This window comes from Lepus europaeus, chromosome 16 (assembly GCF_033115175.1).
Source record: "Lepus europaeus isolate LE1 chromosome 16, mLepTim1.pri, whole genome shotgun sequence".
Classification (NCBI taxonomy): Eukaryota; Metazoa; Chordata; class Mammalia; order Lagomorpha; family Leporidae; genus Lepus; species Lepus europaeus.
In genome coordinates, this window is record NC_084842.1 from 46,291,234 (window position 1) to 46,309,823 (window position 18,590).

General features: G+C 40.2%; 1 protein-coding gene across 1 annotated transcript in view; it reads left to right on the plus strand.

Moving 5' to 3' along the window:
* The window catches only part of ELP3 (elongator acetyltransferase complex subunit 3), a 126,588-nt gene that overhangs the window by 26,542 nt on the left and 81,456 nt on the right, over positions 1-18,590 (plus strand). Inside the window, exons 8-9 of the mRNA XM_062213340.1 lie at positions 6,819-6,980; positions 9,429-9,555. Of these exons, the coding sequence (XP_062069324.1) occupies positions 6,819-6,980; positions 9,429-9,555 (289 nt within the window). The remainder of the gene's footprint in view (positions 1-6,818; positions 6,981-9,428; positions 9,556-18,590) is intronic.

An 18,590-nucleotide genomic window follows, 5' to 3' on the forward strand; every position in this document is an offset into this window, starting at 1 on the left:
TCTTGATCAGATTTTGGTATTAGTGTTATGCTGGGCTCACAAAATAAGTAAAGAAGTGCATTTCTCCTGTGTTCTGAAAGAGTTCATATAAGATAAATGTTACTTCTTTATGTGTGTTAGAACTCACCAGTGAAACAGTCCAGGGCTAGAATTTTCTTTTGGAAGAGGGTTTTAGATAATTAATTCAATTGTTTTATTAGATACAAAGCTATTTTTTTATCTTTATACATTTTGTAGGAATTTTTCAAGGAATTTGTCTATTTCATTCAAATTGTCAAACTTTTAGGTAATAAGTTGTTCATAATATTCCTTTATTACGCTGTTAGTTTATTTTTTTTAATATTTGTATATTTACTTGAAAGTCAGAATTAGAGAGAAGTTTTTCTTGGGCTGGTTCACTCCCCAAATGGCACCAATGGCTGGATCTGAGCCGATCCAAAGCAAGGAGCCAGGAGCTTTGGTGTCTCCCACGTGGTTGCAGAGGTCCAAGCACTTAGGTCATCCTCCCCTGCTCTCCCAGGCACATTAGTAGGGAGCTGGATTGGAAGTGGACCAGCCAGAACTTGAACCTGTGCCCATATGAGATACCAGCGCCACAGACAGTAGCTTCACCTACTACACCTCTATGCTGACCCCTATGCTGTTAATTTCTAAAGAATCTAAGTGATTACCCCTTCTTTCTTAATGAATAGAAAGAGACAACATGTTAAAATCTACGAGGGGGCCAAAGCCATGGCTCACTTGGTTAATCCTCTGCCTGTGGTGCCAGCATCCCATATGGGCGCCGAGTTCTAGTCCCGGTTGCTCCTCTTCAACTCTAGCTCTCTGCTGTGGCCCAGAAGGGCAGTGGAGGATGGCCTGAGTGCTTGGGCCCCTGTACCCGCATGGGAGATTGGGAGGAAGCACCTGACTCCTGGCTTCAGATCGGCACAACACCAGCTGTAGTGGCCATTTGGGGAATGAACCAACAGAAGGAAGACCTTTCTGTCTCTGTCTATAACTCTACCTGTCAAATAAAAAAAAAAATCTGTGAGACATAGAAAAATAAGAGAAGTATTAAGAGAGAAGTATTAAGTTTATAGCAATAAATGCATATATCAAAAGAAAATAGAGTTCTCAGATACACCTTGAGGACTTAGAAAAGCAGAGAACAAACCAAATCCAAAATTTACAGAAGGAAAGAAATAACAAAGATCAAAACAGAAATAAATTAAATCAATACTAAAAAGAAAAATGCAAAAGGTCAGTTTCCTTCTAATTCCTTCAGTGATCCATTGTTTACTTAAGAGTGTGTTGTTCCATTTCATTGTATTTGTACAGTTTCCGTTATTTTTGTTGTTGATTTCTAGTTTTATACTGTATCTATGAAAGGTGATATGATTTCAATTTTTAAAATTTATTGACTTCTGACAGTTTGACTGTAATATGTCTTGGAGAAGGTCACTTGGAGAGAATCACTAGCTGGTTTCCAGAAGACAGTTAAGGGACGTTAAAGTCAGTGTGCTGTCCTCCCACTGGTGTCTGCCTGGCTGGGCCCTTGCGCAAAGAGATAGTACTTTTGTAGGTCACTTTCTTCATTCCAAAAATAGGGACGTGATTCCCAAGGAATCATCTATACCCTTTTATATTTCTGCCGCCTCTAGCTTTTTGTTCTCTAGTGGTTCTTGTTGTCTGCTGTATGTCATGTCCCTAAAGCTAGATTGTTAAGTGATTCTGGGACATCAACTATTTTATTTTTACTTTCTGCAGAATACCTGGCCTATCCCTAGGAATCTGCTAGGGTTGACTGTTTGCCAGAGGAAAGATAACCAATAGACTCATCCAGAGGCTGCTGGGAGTGGTGAGAGACCTGCTATATTCCCAGTTATTCTAATTCATTTGTTCATTCTTCAGATTTTAACTTTTTTAATTGGAGAGTTTTTAGTGCTGAAGCTCTTAAACAATTAACCTAAATGTTCTCAAGCTTACTGTCCTCCAGGATCTTCCTGTCTAGATGGGCAGACATATCTATAAATAACAAGACCAGTTATTCATGGTATGGGCAAGGTGCTTTGGAAGCGAGAGCAGACTTGTAACCGAGGGGCTCAGGGATGATGTCACTGAAGGGGAAATGTCTGTGAGCTGTCTTTTGAAGGCTTTGGGTTTTGTTTGCTTTTAAATTCCCAGATTATTTTTTGTTTTTTTTTTTTAAAGATTTATTTATTTTTTACTTGAAAGTCACAGTTACACACAGAGAGAAGGAGAGTCAGAGAGAGAGAGAGAGAGAGAGAGGTCCTCCATCTGATGGTTCACTCCCCAGATGGCCTCAATGGCCGGAGCTGCACCAATCCGAAGCCAGGAGCCTCCTAAAGGTCTCCCACGCAGGTGCAGGGCCCCAAGGACTTGGCCATCTTCTACTGCTTTCCAGGCCACAGCAGAGAGCTGGATTGGAAGTGGAGCAGCCAGGTCTCGAACCAGTGCCCATATGGAATGCTGGCACTTCAGGTGGCGATTTCACCCACTACGCCATAGTGCCAGCCCCAATTCCCAGATTGTTGTACCATTTCTCCCCACTGCTGCTTCTCACCCCTAATTGCACAAAATTCTGTCAATATAAGTTATTGGCTTAGTTTATGCTTGCCAAAGAATATTTGTATCATTTACAGTTGGCCTCTCCTTATAGCATGTAGAAAAGCATAGTGTATAGCATAGCCTCACATTGGTTGGCTATATAGGTTTAATTAAGATGACTATGTAACTTCACAGAAAGAGCAGTGGAGTTGGAATCCACAGTCCACATGTAAGTCCTGGCTTTGTCCCTTAGAAGTTGATACAGCTGCTGTATACAGAAATGCCTCTGGCCCCTAGAAGCTGTGGGAGTTGAAGAAGAAAGTAAGGGAGGACCATCCTATTGGGAAACTGGAAATGCTGTGGGTCCTCAGATGTCATCTCAGATTAGTTGAAAGCCTGTGTGCACGTATTTGCATATTAAAGCACAGTCATATTGATATCTTTACATCTCTGATCAATGAAGAAGCACATTTATTGAGCTGTAGGATTACATATATACAAAATTTTGTAAAAACATACAGCAAGCTTATGGGAAAACAACATTATACTCTGTTCTTTAGGAAACATTCCATTGTTTTTGTTCAAAGTTGATAAGAATTTTTTCTTAATTACTTTTTAGATGACGATACAATTCTGGCAAAAATATAAAATATTGACTTTTAAAATTTGACTTTTCCTCTATTGCTGCTTCCTGTAGAAAGTAATAACTTTTTCCTCCAGAGAAGATACATTTTTGAAATGGAGTTAACTTATTATTAGAGAATAAGGTTTGCTTCCATGTCCTATACTATATTCTGATTACGTTTGAAAAGACCCATCTTCCTTGTAGCGGCTTTCTCTGCCTTATCCTAGGTTGAGCCTCTGATGATCTGTGTGGCAGAAAGATCAGCAAGGAAATTTTTTCTTTTTCCTCTAGACAAGTTCCCATTGTGAAATTGCCTTTTCTCTGTTTTTTTTTTTTCCCAGTGATGGAAATTTCCATTGTGCCACCAGGCTTCCCTACTTAGTGGCATCACATTTAAGAAATACTTGGGCTTTTAAAAAATATGAGTTAATAGGAGTGTTTATTATGCAATTTTAGAATGCCTGGTTCTAGGATGTTCTCATTTACATTTTAAGATCTACCCATTGAGAGCATTCTACCTTGTTTCGTTATCAGTCTCCATATTGATGGCTTGCTTTGGCTGTAATATGAGTATTATTTATTTCTTATTTTTAATATATGAGTGTTTATTTGTTTTTTATTTATTTGAGAGGCAGAGAGAAAGCAAGCACGTGTGAGCAAGCACTTCCATCCAATGGTTCATTCCTCAAATGCCCACAGTGGCCAGGGTTGGCCAGGCCAAATCCAGAGCCTGTGAACTCAATCCACATTTCCCATGTGAAGCCCAAGTTCCCAACTTCTTGGGTCATCTGCTGCCTCCCAGAGTGCACTTTTGCAGGAAGATGATTCAGGAGTGGAGTTGGAACTTGATTTCAGGTACTCTGATATGGGATGTGACTGTCCCAACCAGCATCTTAAGTGCTAGGCCAGATTCCCACCCCTGAGTATTTATTTTTAAAATAAAATAGAATAAAATGCCTGGCCAGTATTGTGGCACAGCAGTTTAAGCTGCCACCTGCGATGCTGATATCCCATATGAGCACTGGTTCAAGTCCTGACTGTTCCATTTCCAGCCCAGCTCCCAGCTAATACCCTGGGAGGGCAGCAGAGGATGGCCCTAGTGCTTGGGTCCCTGCCACCCAAGTGGAGGACTAGTTTGGAGTTCTAGTCTCCTGGTTTCAGCTTGACCCAGCCCTATCCATTGTGGCCATTTGGAAAGTGAACCAACAAATGGAATCTCTGTCTCTTCCTCTCTGTCCATAACTCTGCCTTTCAAATAAATAAATAAATCTTTAAAAAAAAAAAAAAAAACCACTCTTTTCCCTCCAACCTGCAGTTGCTGTGGGAAGAGGTGAGTTATATATCTTAGGGGACTGTGAACATCTGTTACTAATGCCCTGTGCCTGCCTATCTGAGAGGCGTGAAGCTTTCTGATTCTGTTGTTTCAGAGAAGAGAAGTGAGTTAGTATCCTATCTGGCAAGATAGAAGCTCTTTCTCTTCTTTTGTTTTCTGTCTTATAACTCATCTGTTAGTAAATTTGAACTGGTTGTTTACCTTTTAGTCTGGTTGCATCTGCTAATCCTACATAAAGCCTCATGGAAGACAGAAATAAATAGTACAAAAGAGTCTCAGTGTCTGGAATGAATTAATGCTCCTCTAGTTCTGTGAGTCTAAGCTTTGTTAATTATTACTAACGTTAAATATGTCAGTTCTTAGTGACACTTAATAATGAAGCAATGAACCTAACGGAGTAGTTACAAAATTATGGGATTTTTATGATTTTTTTTCCCCTTTTCAAGAAAGAACTACAGACACCTTTGGGAAGAAGAAAATTAGATGGCAAAAAAGATTTCCCTCACCTTTCTCACAGAAAGTAGAAAACTGGGGAAATGTATGCTGAGAAGCATGTTGGGGCTCTCAGAATCTAGAAGTGTTGAAAAGGGGAGACCTGTTGTCGCATGCTGAGCGGTCCAATCATGTAGGAAATGAAATACAGAGCTAGGATTTTAGTCAGGTGGGCCCAGCTTTAAATCTGGAGTTGGATTTTTATTATTCTGCACCCTTAGACAAGTTGTTTACTCCATTTGAACTCCAGTGTATTGTTCCGTCAGAGGAAGATGGGAAGACACACTGCATGGAGCTGATTGGAAGGTTCCATATCGATAGAGTGTAATGCACAGGGCTTGGCCAGCAGTGGCCCCTGTCCATTTGAATTCCCTGCCCCCTCTCTCACTAGCCCCCTAAGCATTTGAATTTTACTTCTGTGGACCTTTGGCCAACAATAAGGTCATTAACTCAAATAGCTTGGATCTAAAGTGGTACTTTTACTACCTTAGTATCTGGTTTTAGTGAGAGACAAAAATGTTTCTTAATTTTGTAAATTACTGCCAAAAGGAATAGCTTGGCAGAAAGACTTTGGTGATGTAGAAGACATTTCATCTGAATTATTCCTGTGCTCGTTACACCTAGCCTCCTCCTTTCCTTTTTCCTTTTATTTAAAATGACTCTATGGAGTAGCAAATAAATAACACAGATGGTTTTCACTTATGTGAAAAATGGTTGCTAGGAATTGAAAAATTGGTCTTCACAGTTGAAATTACCGTTTTTAGGGAGATTATGGTTGCAGCATACTGCAGAAGAAAAATAATGATAATAACATTACAGTGTGCTAGTTCACTCACGTCAGTCCTATGAGGTGTAGGGACTGTTATTTCTCTCATTTTGCAAATAAAGACTCTCTAGTACAGAGAGGTGAGTAGCATGGCCGTTTACATAGAACAGGGATTTGGTTTCTTTTTTGTAATTCCATAATAGCTCTGTTGCCTTTTTTAAAAAATATTTATTTATTTAAAAGGCAGAGATGGAAGGAGAGGGTGGGGGGAGAGAGAGAGAGATTTATCTTCCATCCGCTGGTTCACTCCCTAACTGGCCTCAATGGCGGGCACTGGGCCAGACTGAATCCAGGAGCCAAGAGCTTCTTTTGGGTTTCTCACATGGGTACAGGGGCACAAGCACCTGGGCCATCTTCTGCTTTCCCAGGCTCATTAGCAGAGATCTGGGTTAGAAGTAGAGCAGCCAGAACTCAAACAAGTGCCATATGGGATGCCTGCATTGCAGGCAGAGGCTTAACCTTCTACACTACAGAGCAAGGGTTTGAACTTAGGCATTCTGGCTCCAGAGTCCACCCTCTTAAACACTGTTTCATGCCAGGAGGATTAAGACAAAGCAGTCCAGGGCCAGCACTGTTGCACAACAGGTTAATGCCCTGGCCTGAAGCGCCGGCATCCCATGTGGGCGCTGGTTCAAGTCCCGGCTGCTCCACTTCTGATCCAGCTCTCTGCTGTGGCCTGGGAGGGCAGTGGGAGATGGCCCAAGTGCTTGGGCCCCTGCACCCGCATGGGAGACCCAAAAGAAGTTCCTGGCTCCTGGCTTTGGATCAGCACAGCTCCAGCCATTTGCAGCCAGTTGAGGAGTGAACCATCAGATAAGACCTCTCTCTCTCTCTCTCTCTCTCTCTCTCTCTCTCTCTGCCTCTCTTCTGTGTAACTCTTTCAAATAAATAAATCAATCTTTTAAAAAAAAAAAAAGACAAAGCAAACCTTTGAGTGGGAATAAATACCCTAAAACTGTGGCAGGTTTGTTATTTTTAGATTTGTTCTGCAGGTATTCTGAGAGAAGCCTTACAAAGTGTATTGGAATTACTATTGAGACCAGACCAGATTATTGCATGAAGCGACACTTAAGTGACATGTTGACCTATGGCTGCACGAGGCTGGAGATTGGGGTACAGAGTGTCTATGAAGATGTGGCTAGAGACACCAACAGGTAAGACTAGCAAATGATCTTGCACATGCTTGCCTGTGTCCCCACCAATTTTCTCTACATTTGTACTCATCCTTTCTTCCTTCTTACCAGTCTTAGAGAAATGGGCGTTTACAAGTGTTTCTCCTTTTCAGAGTCCTTTTATCCATGCTCCTAATTCATCCCCTCTTTCCTTCCTTTCCAGTCTTTCTTTATGAGCTCTTTTCCAGCGGCCTATAGACATGCTCCTATCTCTCCCTGTCCTCATTATAAAAGGCCTCCTCCACAGAGGAAGCAAGAGACAGGACCCCAAGTCAGTAGTGTAAGGCAAGAGAAAGGCCAAGGAGAATGGAACAAAGAAAAGAGTTTGAATAAGAAGGAAGACAGGATGAAGTTTAAGAGGTTAATTTTTTGTAGAGCAGGTTTCACTTGGCAGGGATCTGTGAGAATTTGGTGAAACGGTGGAAATGAACTTTGAAAAATTTGGCAGTGTAAAGAAGAAGGAAATAAGGGTTAGTGGAGCCATATGAAGTTCTGTTTCCTCTATAAATATTAAGCTAAATAAGGAACTTTATTTCTGAGTTAGTGGGGGACTAGGACTAAAGGAGTTCATTAGACAACAGAGATCACTGACTTAGAATGGTCAAGGCAGGCTTCATGAGGAAGTTATGCATTGAAAATCCCATTTTCATAGGATTTGGGTCGATAAAATTGAGGGTTGTGCTAGAAGGAAGTAAGGATATTGACACTGGTAAACGTCTTAGAGACAACCAAGAAGAATGCCAGGCTAGAAAAGGTGGAATTTTTCCTGTAGGTAATGGAGATCTGTTGAGAGTTTTTAGCTCCCAGAAGAATCTAATGGATATCATGCTTGAGAAAGAGTAACCTGAATAGGATGCTGGTTCTAGTGCTGTAGTAATCTAGGCCTATGCTGGAGAGGAACCTGTGGAGATGGACAGGGTTTCTTGAAGGTCAGGGAAGCTGTGTGCAGAAAATGAATCGCAGCTAAAAGTTAGAGTAAGAGTAGGAGTTAGTAAAGTGCAAAACAGGAATATAGCTTCAGGCAGGAAAATAAGAGCAAACCTCTACATCGGCACACACAGCACATTTCTGAGCTCAAAGTGGTTGAGTTTGGTTAGAGTGATGAGAGTTGAGGCTGAAAAGCAAGCAGAGGAGCCAGTTTACAAGGCATCTCGGAGGTCTGCTCAGAGCGACTGGGCTTTGAGGACAGTAGCAAGCCACTGGGCATCTGAGAGCTGAGTTGTGATGGGAGCATGTGCATTTTAGAAAGATCACTTTAGTTCCAGTATGGGGTTTGGATTAGAGAAGAGCAAGCTGAAAGGCAGGCCAGTTAAAAGGCTGTTATAGTGATTTAAGCAAGAAAGACTGACGTCCTGGACAGGAAATGATTGGTAGTATTTTGTGACTGGTTGGAAATGAAGATAGGAAATAATGCGAAGTCAAGAAAGCTTGGAAGAAAGATGAGTTTCATTTTGGACATACTAAACTTTAGATATTTATGGAACAAAGAGCACCCTACATTGATCAAAATTCTCTATATTTGCACAATCCAATACAACAGTGCAACTGAAAAACTTAGTTTTTTCATTTTAAGTAAAGGAAATATAAATTTGAATAACCTCATGTGCCTACTGGCTACCATATGTGTAGTACAACTCTGAAGTATTAGATAACTGGGTATAGAATTCAGGAACAAGGCCTAGCCTCGTCATAGAAATTTGAAAGTTACTAGCAAAAAGAGATTAGATAGAGATTGAAACTAGGAAAATGGGTAGGGACATCCACAGAGAGTTTGATGGAGTCTGTGGTTTCTAGTGTCTTTCTGTGGTAAAAGGGATTAACACTAGGATTCAGTCTTTGGGAGACTTGTTCCCTACTTGGATATGGCAATAGAGAGGCCAAGTGAAGACGATTTATTCATGTGGCCTTAAGTGATTCTGTTTTCTCGCAACATAATTTTCTCTTTCCATTTTTTAAATGACTCTCCAAATCTAATAGTGAAATCTGTGTTGAATCATAGACTTCATTTTTCCTTTCTTCCTGCAGATAATTTCACAAGATCTTTGAGGGAAAGAGCATAGCAAACTGCAGTTTCTGAATGGGTTTCAGCTCATTGTTCTTGTTTCTGACAGATATTTACATTAGTAAGCGTATTGTTACTGATGATGCTATACCAAATAATTTTAGTATATATTAACTCTTACTACCCTAGTCATTTACTTTCAAGACTTTGAGAAGCTGCATAAGGAGGTTTCTGAGAAATACCTCAGAAGTAAAACAATTTACTCGCAGGCCTCCTCAGGAGGCAGTGAAGAGAAGAATGACTTCTGGAGTTCTTTTCTCCCGCAGGCTTGACTCACGATTGTGGAACTTCTGTTATGTGTGTCTGAGACTGTTTTCCCTTTGCAGCCCATTTATTTGTGTAACAGATAGTCACTTTTCTTTCTTCAGGGGCCACACTGTGAAGGCAGTATGTGAGTCATTTCACCTGGCCAAGGATTCTGGTTTCAAAGTTGTGGCTCATATGATGCCCGATCTGCCAAATGTGGGACTAGAAAGAGACATTGAACAGTTTACAGTAAGTGGTAACTTAAACCAGGCTAATTGAAACTGCGTTTGCATGTTTCCTATAACTTCTCTGCTCTTGTTTTTTGTTTACTATTGACTTTTTAAAAAAAAATCATTGTTAAAGCAATACATCTATTTAGAAATGCAGTAGAATAAAGGAAGTCACGCACAGCTCCAGCATCAGACAAAACTAACATTTTAATATATTCTTTCCAAGATTTTTTTATGCTTAGTGTTTTGGGGGGTTTTAATAGCCATGTTTTAACTCAACTTTTTTTTTAAGATTTATTTATTTATTTGAGAGGCGTAGTTATAGACAGGGAGCAAGAGACAGTGAGGTCTTCCATCCACTAGTTCACCCTTCAAACGGCCACAATAGCTGGAGCTGGGCTGACCCGAAGCCAGAATCCAGGAGCTTTTTCTGGGTCTTCCATGTGGGTGCAAGGGCCATCTTCCAGTACTTTCCCAGACCATTAGCTGGATCATAAGTGGAGCAGGATAGACTCAAACCAGCGGCCATATGGGATGCCAGTGCCACAGGTGGAGGCTTAACCTACTACCCCTTTACTTAACATTCTAAGCAGCATCTATCCATGTTGTGTAGCCTGATCTTTCTTAACTTTTTTTTTTTTTTTTTGGACAGGCAGTTAGAGAGAAAGGTCTTCCTTTTCTGTTAGTTCACCCCACAAATGGTCACTAGGCTGGCGCACTGTGCTAATCCAAAGCCAGGAGCCAGGTGCTTCCTCCTGGTCTCCCATGTGGGTGCAGGGCCCAAGCACTTGGGCCATCCTCCACTGCCTTCCCGGGCCACAGCAGAGAGCTGGACTGGAAGAGGAGCAAGCAACCAGGACAGAATCCGGCGCCCTGACCGGGACTAGAACCTGGGGTGCCAGCGCCAGCCCTCTCTTAACATATTTAAATGTTTCAATTAATATGTCAGACATTGTTAACCACTTTCAAAATTTAGGATATTACCAATTTTGGATTTGCCAAATAGCTCTGCAGGTAAATAACTTATTTATGTTTATAAATTTTATAGTATTTAGGTTTATTTACAATAAATGCAGTGGAATAGAATTATCAGGTAAAGGCATAAACTTTTTACGAACATCACTGTGTTACCAAGTGCTTTTCAGAGGGTTTTTAACAATTTATATTCATTTCAGCAATGTTATCCTTCTCTGATAATTCTTTTCTGATTTTTTATTTTCTATATACACATATACATATTATATATATATACATATATATATATATACTGTGTATGTGTGTATTTTAATTTTTGCTAATTTGGCAGATAAAAGTGTCATTTTAACATGCATCTTGGAATTATAGTAACATACTTTTCAAATTTGTATTTAGTTATATTTCTTTTATCTTCTAGAAACTGTGTGTGTTTTTATTCTAATCAGTTGCTCTATGGGGATGTTAATCCTTTTGACACTAAATTTACATGAACTTTTATGTAAGGACTTTATAGACTCAATGTTTATTATGTTTGTTGCAAATATTTTCCCCAACCTATTTTAACCTTTTTACTTTTTCTTCTTGAGATACTTCTAAGCTTAGAAATGTGTTTCTGTTTTTTTCTAGCCTTTCTTTTAATGCCTAATTGGAATTCGAGATTTGTTTTTGCTTTTTGTACTCTACCACAGTTTCTTGATCCATATTAGATTTTTCTTGGGAAATGAGAGTGGTCAGGTCGTCTGTTTTTCTTCAGATTCTCAGGAAGGGGATGTGTGCTTCTTTTTCTTCTTTTGGAGACAAGAGTGATAGTATTTATCAAATTATTTCCTCTGTTTAGAAAAATGGAGTTCAGTATGCCTAATTTGTGTGAAATTAGTAATTCTCTCCTTACTTTTAGAAAGTTTATTATTCTTTAAGCTTTAATAAACTGCAGTTGAAGGCCTGTTTACAAGCAAACATTAATTCACAGATGTCCGTATTAGTAACTGCCCGTACTCGTTGTGTGGTAGATTTTGAGTCTGGTATCTTCCCCTGACTAAACAGCCAGATACTCAGACACCAAGCCTCAGAGTCACCAGAAACACACTTTGCTTTGCCGCAGCTCCTCGGTGGACCAGAAAGGATAGCCAGGTCTCAAAATTGTAAGTGCTCTTGAAAAATGTGATATTTCAATACCACAGCAAGTAATAGCAGCTCAGTCTCATTATTCATTTTTCCTTCTTTAAAACTAGGGATAGTTCAGTAATATTGCAGAGACAAACCTTCATGTAAACAAGTAGATGTTTTTCTCTACTTGTTTGTAATTGTTTCAAAAGAACCCACAGAGCAAACTATATTTCTTGCTAGCTGCATCCCCAAAAAGGACTGACAAAATGAAGCTAACATGAAAGTCTGAATTCTTTCTTGAAAAAAAATTATCTGCAAGTTAATTTATAAAACTTGCCTACAAATCAATAAAAAATAGGCAAAAACCAAGTAGGAAAATGGGGAAAAACTTGAATAGGCATTTTACAAAACAGGTATTTGTTAGCCTATAAATCTGTCCACATCTCAAAGTACTTAGTTTTTGTAGAGATAAAATTTTAAGACTTCAATGCATTGCTATTATAAATGCACTAAAATAGGTAAGAATGGCAAAATTTAAAAAGGTAATGTCAAGTGCTGGTAAGAATATGGAGCATCTGGAACTCGCATTTACTGCTTGCAGGAAGATAAATTGGTCCATCCATGCTGGAAAACAGTATGGCGATATCTGTTAAAACTGAGCATATATATGTCCTATGACCCAGCAATTCTACTCACAGATGTACCGCGCAGCCTAAGTACATACATATATTTACCAAAAGACATGTTCACATTGCTGTTGATAATATCAAACAGAAACAACCCAAGTGCCTAAATACAGTAGAACACACAAATGGGGCTGGTGCTGTGGCTCAGGCAGCCTGTAGCCCTAGCATCCCATATGAGTGGTGGTTCGAGTCCCAGCTGTTTCACTTCTGATCCAGCTCCCTGCTAATGTGCCTGAGAAAGCAGAAGATGGCCCAAGTCCTTAGGCCCTTGTATCCACATAGGAGACCTGGAAGAAGCTCCTGGCTCCAGCCTGGCCTGGCCCTGGTCAGTGTAGCCAGTTGGGGAGTGAAGCAGTAGATGAAAGATCTCTCTGTCTCCTTCTCTCTCTTTAACTCTGCCTCTCAAATAAATAAATAAATCTTTAAAATACAAAAAAGAAAAAAGACTCATATAGTGTACTGTAATCATGTTTTGTGCTATAAATCAAGAATGAACTAAATACAACTTGATACAACAACATGACTGATTCTATTCAATGTAATATTGAGCACAGGAAGCCAGATCCAACCGACTACCTAATATTCAATTCTATTAATATGAAGTTCAAAAAACTTTGGAAGGAATTATGACTAGAAACAGGTATACTTTTGAGTTTCTGAAAATGTTCTTTTTCTTGATTTCAATGGGTTCTGGTTACATGTGTTTTTAAAAAAAAAAAAAAAGTGTCAGCCGGTGCCGTGGCTCAGTAGGCTAATCCTCCGCCTTGCGGCGCTGGCACACCGGGTTCTAGTTCCGGTTGGGGCACCGATCCTGTCCTGGTTGCCCCTTTTCCAGGCCAGCTCTCTGCTGTGGCCAGGGAGTGCAGTGGAGCATGGCCCAAGTCCTTGGGCCCTGCACCCCATGGGAGACCAGGAGAAGCACCTGGCTCCTGCCATCGGATCAGTGCGGCGGCCATTGGAGGGTGAACCAACGGCAAAAAGGAAGACCTTTCTCTCTGTCTCCCTCTACTGTCCACTCTGCCTGTCCAAAAAAAAAAAAAAAAAAAACCCTGTCAAGATATACAGTTATGATTCGTTGCTTTACGGTATCTAATATATTTCAGTAAAATGTTTGCATAAAAATTTCGAAACCAGAGTTTTTGTTAAGAAAGTTTCATTTAGGCCTACTGTAAATTCACAACCTTTTTTGGCTTAGTAGGTAATAGTTTTAAAGACTTCTTTTTCTCCTGCTTTATTTTGTTATCACATCTGCCCAGAATTCCTCAATAATAACTTCAGATATATTTCCCTTCATGTGTTCTGTTGCATAGGAAGGGTTGCGAAGTCAGGATTCTGTTTGTATAATTGCGGAAGTCCACAAAAATTTTACAGGACAGGATTGCCTGCCTGGCATGGACCCATAAAGTCACAACCCAGCCCACTAAGATCTTATAGCCATGTTAGCTATAAATGGCTTAGAACTCACGCTTTGTTATATAGGTCAGTTCTTTGTCACTAAGTGTGTAATCCTGTTCATTTACATCTGTTTCTTATAAATTCACATTCTTAGATGGTGGTAAATGCAGAGCTTGTAGCTATGTATGACAAATAGTATTACTTAAATTTTCCATAAACACAAATATATTTTTAAAATGAAGTTTAATTATAGAGCTGAAAGCTTATCCTTGTTACAACAAGGAGATTAATGGAGATTAATATCTTAAAAAATTTATCCTGCAGGCATTAACTTCACCATTTCTACCTATCCTCAGATAGGACTTAGTTGCTCAAAATAGCTTTCAGCTGTTTGAATATTTTATTCTTCTAAAACTTAGACTGTTCCTGGATATCTGATCTCAGATTACTGAAAATACTTGATGAATGTCTATTTCCCTCAAGGAAAAATGTGTCTCTAGTAATCTCCCATCAGTAATTAGAAACCTTTCAGTCTGTTAATGTTTGTTCTGCCCTTTTGACCTTTTGAAATTCTTTTTTTCCATTGAACTGCTTTCCCCAAAAACCAGTGAGATTGAAGTTGAGGTTTGGTGGGGGGGTGAGTAGAGGTGTTTGTTTCATTTTTAACATAAAGGCTCTTTACTTAAAGTGATGTCATGGAGTACAGGTAAGTGCAGAATTGTATCAGAAAAGAACACCTGGTGTAACCTTGTCAGACCAGGAAACCAGGTCTGATGAGGGGGAGATAGTAGTCAGAAGTGAATCTCAGGTAGAGCCCACTCTCAATCAAGTACCCTTTCCATGATACTTTTGTCAGGCAGAGGGAACTGTGTTTTGGTATGAGTGATTGTGCATAACCTAAATGATAAGGAAATCCAGAGAACTCTTAGCAGAAAATGGTCAAGTTTTTTTTTTAAGATTTATTTATTTAAAAGGCAGCGTTACAGAGAGAGGAGGAGAGACAGAGAGCAAGTGATCTTCCACCTGCTGGTTTACTCCCCAAATGTCTGCAACAGCCAGGGCTGGGCCATACTGAAGTCAGAAGCCAGGAGCTTCATTCGGGTCTTCCATGTGGGTGCAAGGGCCAAGTACTTAGGCCATCTTCCTCTGCTTTCCCAGGTACATTAGCAGGGAACTGGTTTGGAAGTGGAGCAGTACTTGAACCAGCACTTGTATGGGATGCTGGCGCTGCAGCTGGTGGCTTAACCCACTATGCCACAGTGCCGGCCTCTCAAGTTGAATCTTACAGAGATTTACACAGACAAAAGTTCACTTTTTATAGTTTTAAAACTTTACATCAGAGTAATATATTCATAATAAGTATATTTAGATAATATGATTATAAAATATATGATTTATATAATATTATAAAATTATATATTTAGATAATATGATTATAAAAGTCAAAATATACTATAAGTACGTAACAGAAATCAGTACCCTTTAGATGGGGCTTCTCTGCTCTCCTTGGATCCTTTCTTTTCTGGACCCTAGGTTATCCTCTTTATTCATTACTCCATTTTGTTGAAACATATTTTCTGGCAGCTTCCTATAAACAGATTCATGGGGTAGGCATTTGGTGTAGTGCCTGAGCCACTGCTTGTGATACTGCATCCTGGGTTGGAGTGCCTGGATGACTCCCTTCTCAATGCCAGCTTCCTGCTGATGTGCAGCCCTGAGAGGCAGCAGGTGACGGTTCAAGTGTTTGGGGCCCTGAATTGAGGCTTGCCCAGCCCTAGCTGATTTAGGCATTTGGATGTATGGAAGATAATTGTGTCTCTGTCTCTGCCTCACATACTCTGTTGCTCTAGCTCTTAAAAAAAAAAAATGTTTATTTTTAAAAAGACTCATCATGGGAAGTAAGTTCTTTACATGTTTAAAAGTGTTTATTCTACCTTACACTAGGCTAAAATTATTTTCCCTTGGGTTTCTCCCATTTATTTATTTTTGACATTACACTATTGTCTTACAGCTTTTAGCACTGCTCTTAAATAACCCAATAGTGTTCTGATTCCTAATTACATATTTGTTAATTCTGCATGTATATATAACCTCATTTTTTTGTTTTGTTTTGTTTTGTTTTTTTAACCCCCTCTGGTATTTTGGAAAGTTCTCTTTATCCCATAGGTTGTAAAATCTCAGTGTTGTATCTTGGTAAGAAATTTTTAGATAATTGTGCTAGACATGAAAGTACCCTATCACCTGGGAAGTTTTCTTTCACTGTTTAATTTCTCTTCCCATATTCTATGTTCCTTCTGTTAAGCAAATATTGGGTCTCCTAGACTGATGATCTAACACTCCTTTCTGTTTTCTATTGCTTTAGCATTTCTAGTCTGCTTTCTTTTGCTTAACTTTATCTTTCAATCTTTGTATTAAATATTTTTGTTTCTGTTGTTTTAATTTCCAGGATTTTTCTTTTATTCTAGTTCAGTTTTCTACAACATCCTGTTCTTGTTTTATGAATGCAGTATCTTTTTCTTGTCTTTCTGAAGGAATTAATTATAGGTTGTTTTTTGTTTTATTTTCCCTCTACGGTGCCTCTGTTTCCTTCAGGTGCCTTTGCTCTTGTTGCTTTGGTCTGCCTGTCACATTCTAGGCTTTCCCCAAGTTCCTGGCGATCCTTAGCCAAATGATGATGCTGTAAGAGTTGGGGACTGAAAGGCCAGATGGCCTGTGGTAGCTGGTTGCTGCTGTGTTTCCCTGAAGGATGTGCGTGGCAGGCACTCCTCTCCTTTCTTAAGGTGTTTCTAAATAACAGTATTGAACTCTTTTATATTAATTGAAGATGAACTCTCCAACAGCCTGCTTGGGGGTGGGTGGCAGGAGTAAATCACAGGAAATTGACTTCTGGCCCCAAGGGGGCAGGCCAGTCCACCAGTCAGCTTGCTCGCTTTTGACTCTCATCCAGCCCTTCCTTTGTGCCTGGAATCTTTGAAGTCCAGAAACTGCAGTTTCTCCAGGGGTAAACCTCATCTGCCTGTACAGGGGAGGTACAAAAAATAAGAGATAAATCTCCGGGTACAGACTGATCCAGTTACCTGGTTTTTATTTCCATCTCTTTTCCATCCTGCCAGTACTTCTGTTAGAGTTTCTCGGACTCTCTGGTATGACTGAGCTGGTCTTTCACTAAAATCTCCTTTTTGCAATACTTTGCAGTTTTCTTTACTTGCAAAGTCACCTACCAGTCTTCTAACCATTTTTTCCGAGAATTTGTTGGAAGACTTGTCCCCCTTTGTCTCCTTTCTTATTCTCTGTGTTCTTCTAGGTTTCAACTTCTTAAAGTTTTCTTTTTCCTATTATTTTAGTGTAGTTTTGGAGGGAAACATTTTAATTCTCCATGTTTAGCCAAAGTCCAGTGAAATCCAAGCTATCTTTATTCTGACAAAAGGAGAATATAAGGCCATATGTCTCCTAAACGTAAACGAATACCGGAAGTACTTTTGTGAAATCTCGAATTCAAATGTGACTTCCGATGAGGTGGAAATGACTTGCATAATACTCTTTGTGGATGGCTACAAAATATTTATATCAAATGCCTGATTAATCTTTAAAATGTATATGTTACAGAAAAAAAACAATTATAGAGAAATATCTCTTAATATCAAATGATGTGTAAAGATTATAGCATTTAAGAATGTGTCAGAAATCAATGAGAGAGATCGAAAAGTCTATAATTACATTTCTTTGAAAAGCAAGTTAAACAATGGAAAGTTTTGTAAGAATAATGTAGCAGGAGGTATTCCTTTTTACATTTTGTAAGGTATGGTACTACTGGCTGGGTAGATACTAATGGCACAGTAGGAGTGAGAGGGAACTGTGTGAATCTTCCTTCATTCCTTCAATACATATCGTGAAAAATCAGGATTAGAGCAAATTATCAGCACAAAGTCATGCAAAGAAGAATGCCTGGTGTCTCCTTGCTGCATCTCAAAAAAATAAGGCAGCCAGCTGTGATGAGACAGTACAAGAAGTAACTATGCCGAAAGTCGATGCGTTAGAGGTATTGCTGAGTGTCTAGATAACAAATGAACAGTGTGTAGCCCAGGTTAGGGATGGTGCCAGTTGGTCTGAGGATGCAGTACTCACATCCAGGTATCAGTGAACCTTCTCTGTAAGGGGCTGTATAGTGGACATTTTAGGTCTTGAAAGGCAAATGATCTCTGTCACAACTTTTTGTTTGTTTCTGTCACTACTTTTTTTTGTCAAGATTTGTTTACTTTCTTATTTGAAGGGCAGAGTTAGAAGAGAGAGATCTTCTCTCTGCTTGTTCACTGCACAGATGGCTGCAATAGCCAGGGCTGGCCCAAGCCAAAGCCAGGAGCTTGGCACTCCATCTGGGTCTCCCACATGGGTAGCAGGGGCCCAGGCACTTGGACCATCTTCTGTTGCTTTCCCAGGAACATTAGCAGAAAGCTGGGTCTGAAGTGGAGCAGTGAGGACTCAAACCCGCACTCAGATGAGATGCCTGCATTGCAGGCAGTGGCTTAACCTGCTGCACCACAGCACTGACCCCTGTCACAACTTCTGGAAAAAGTTCAATCAATTAAATGTTTTGTGTGATTAGCTGGCGCCGTGGCTCAGTAGGCTAATCCTCCACCTTGCGGCGCCGGCACACCGGGTTCGAGTCCCGGTCGGGGCACCGATCCTGTCCTGGTTGCCCCTTTTCCAGGCCAGCTCTCTGCTGTGGCCCGGGAGTGCATTGGAGGATGGCCCAAGTCCTTGGGCCCTGCACCCCATGGGAGACCAGGAGAAGCACCTGGCTCCTGCCATCGGAACAGCGCGGTGCGCCGGCCGCAGCGCACCTACCGCGGCGGCCATTGGAGGGTGAACCAACGGCAAAAGGAAGACCTTT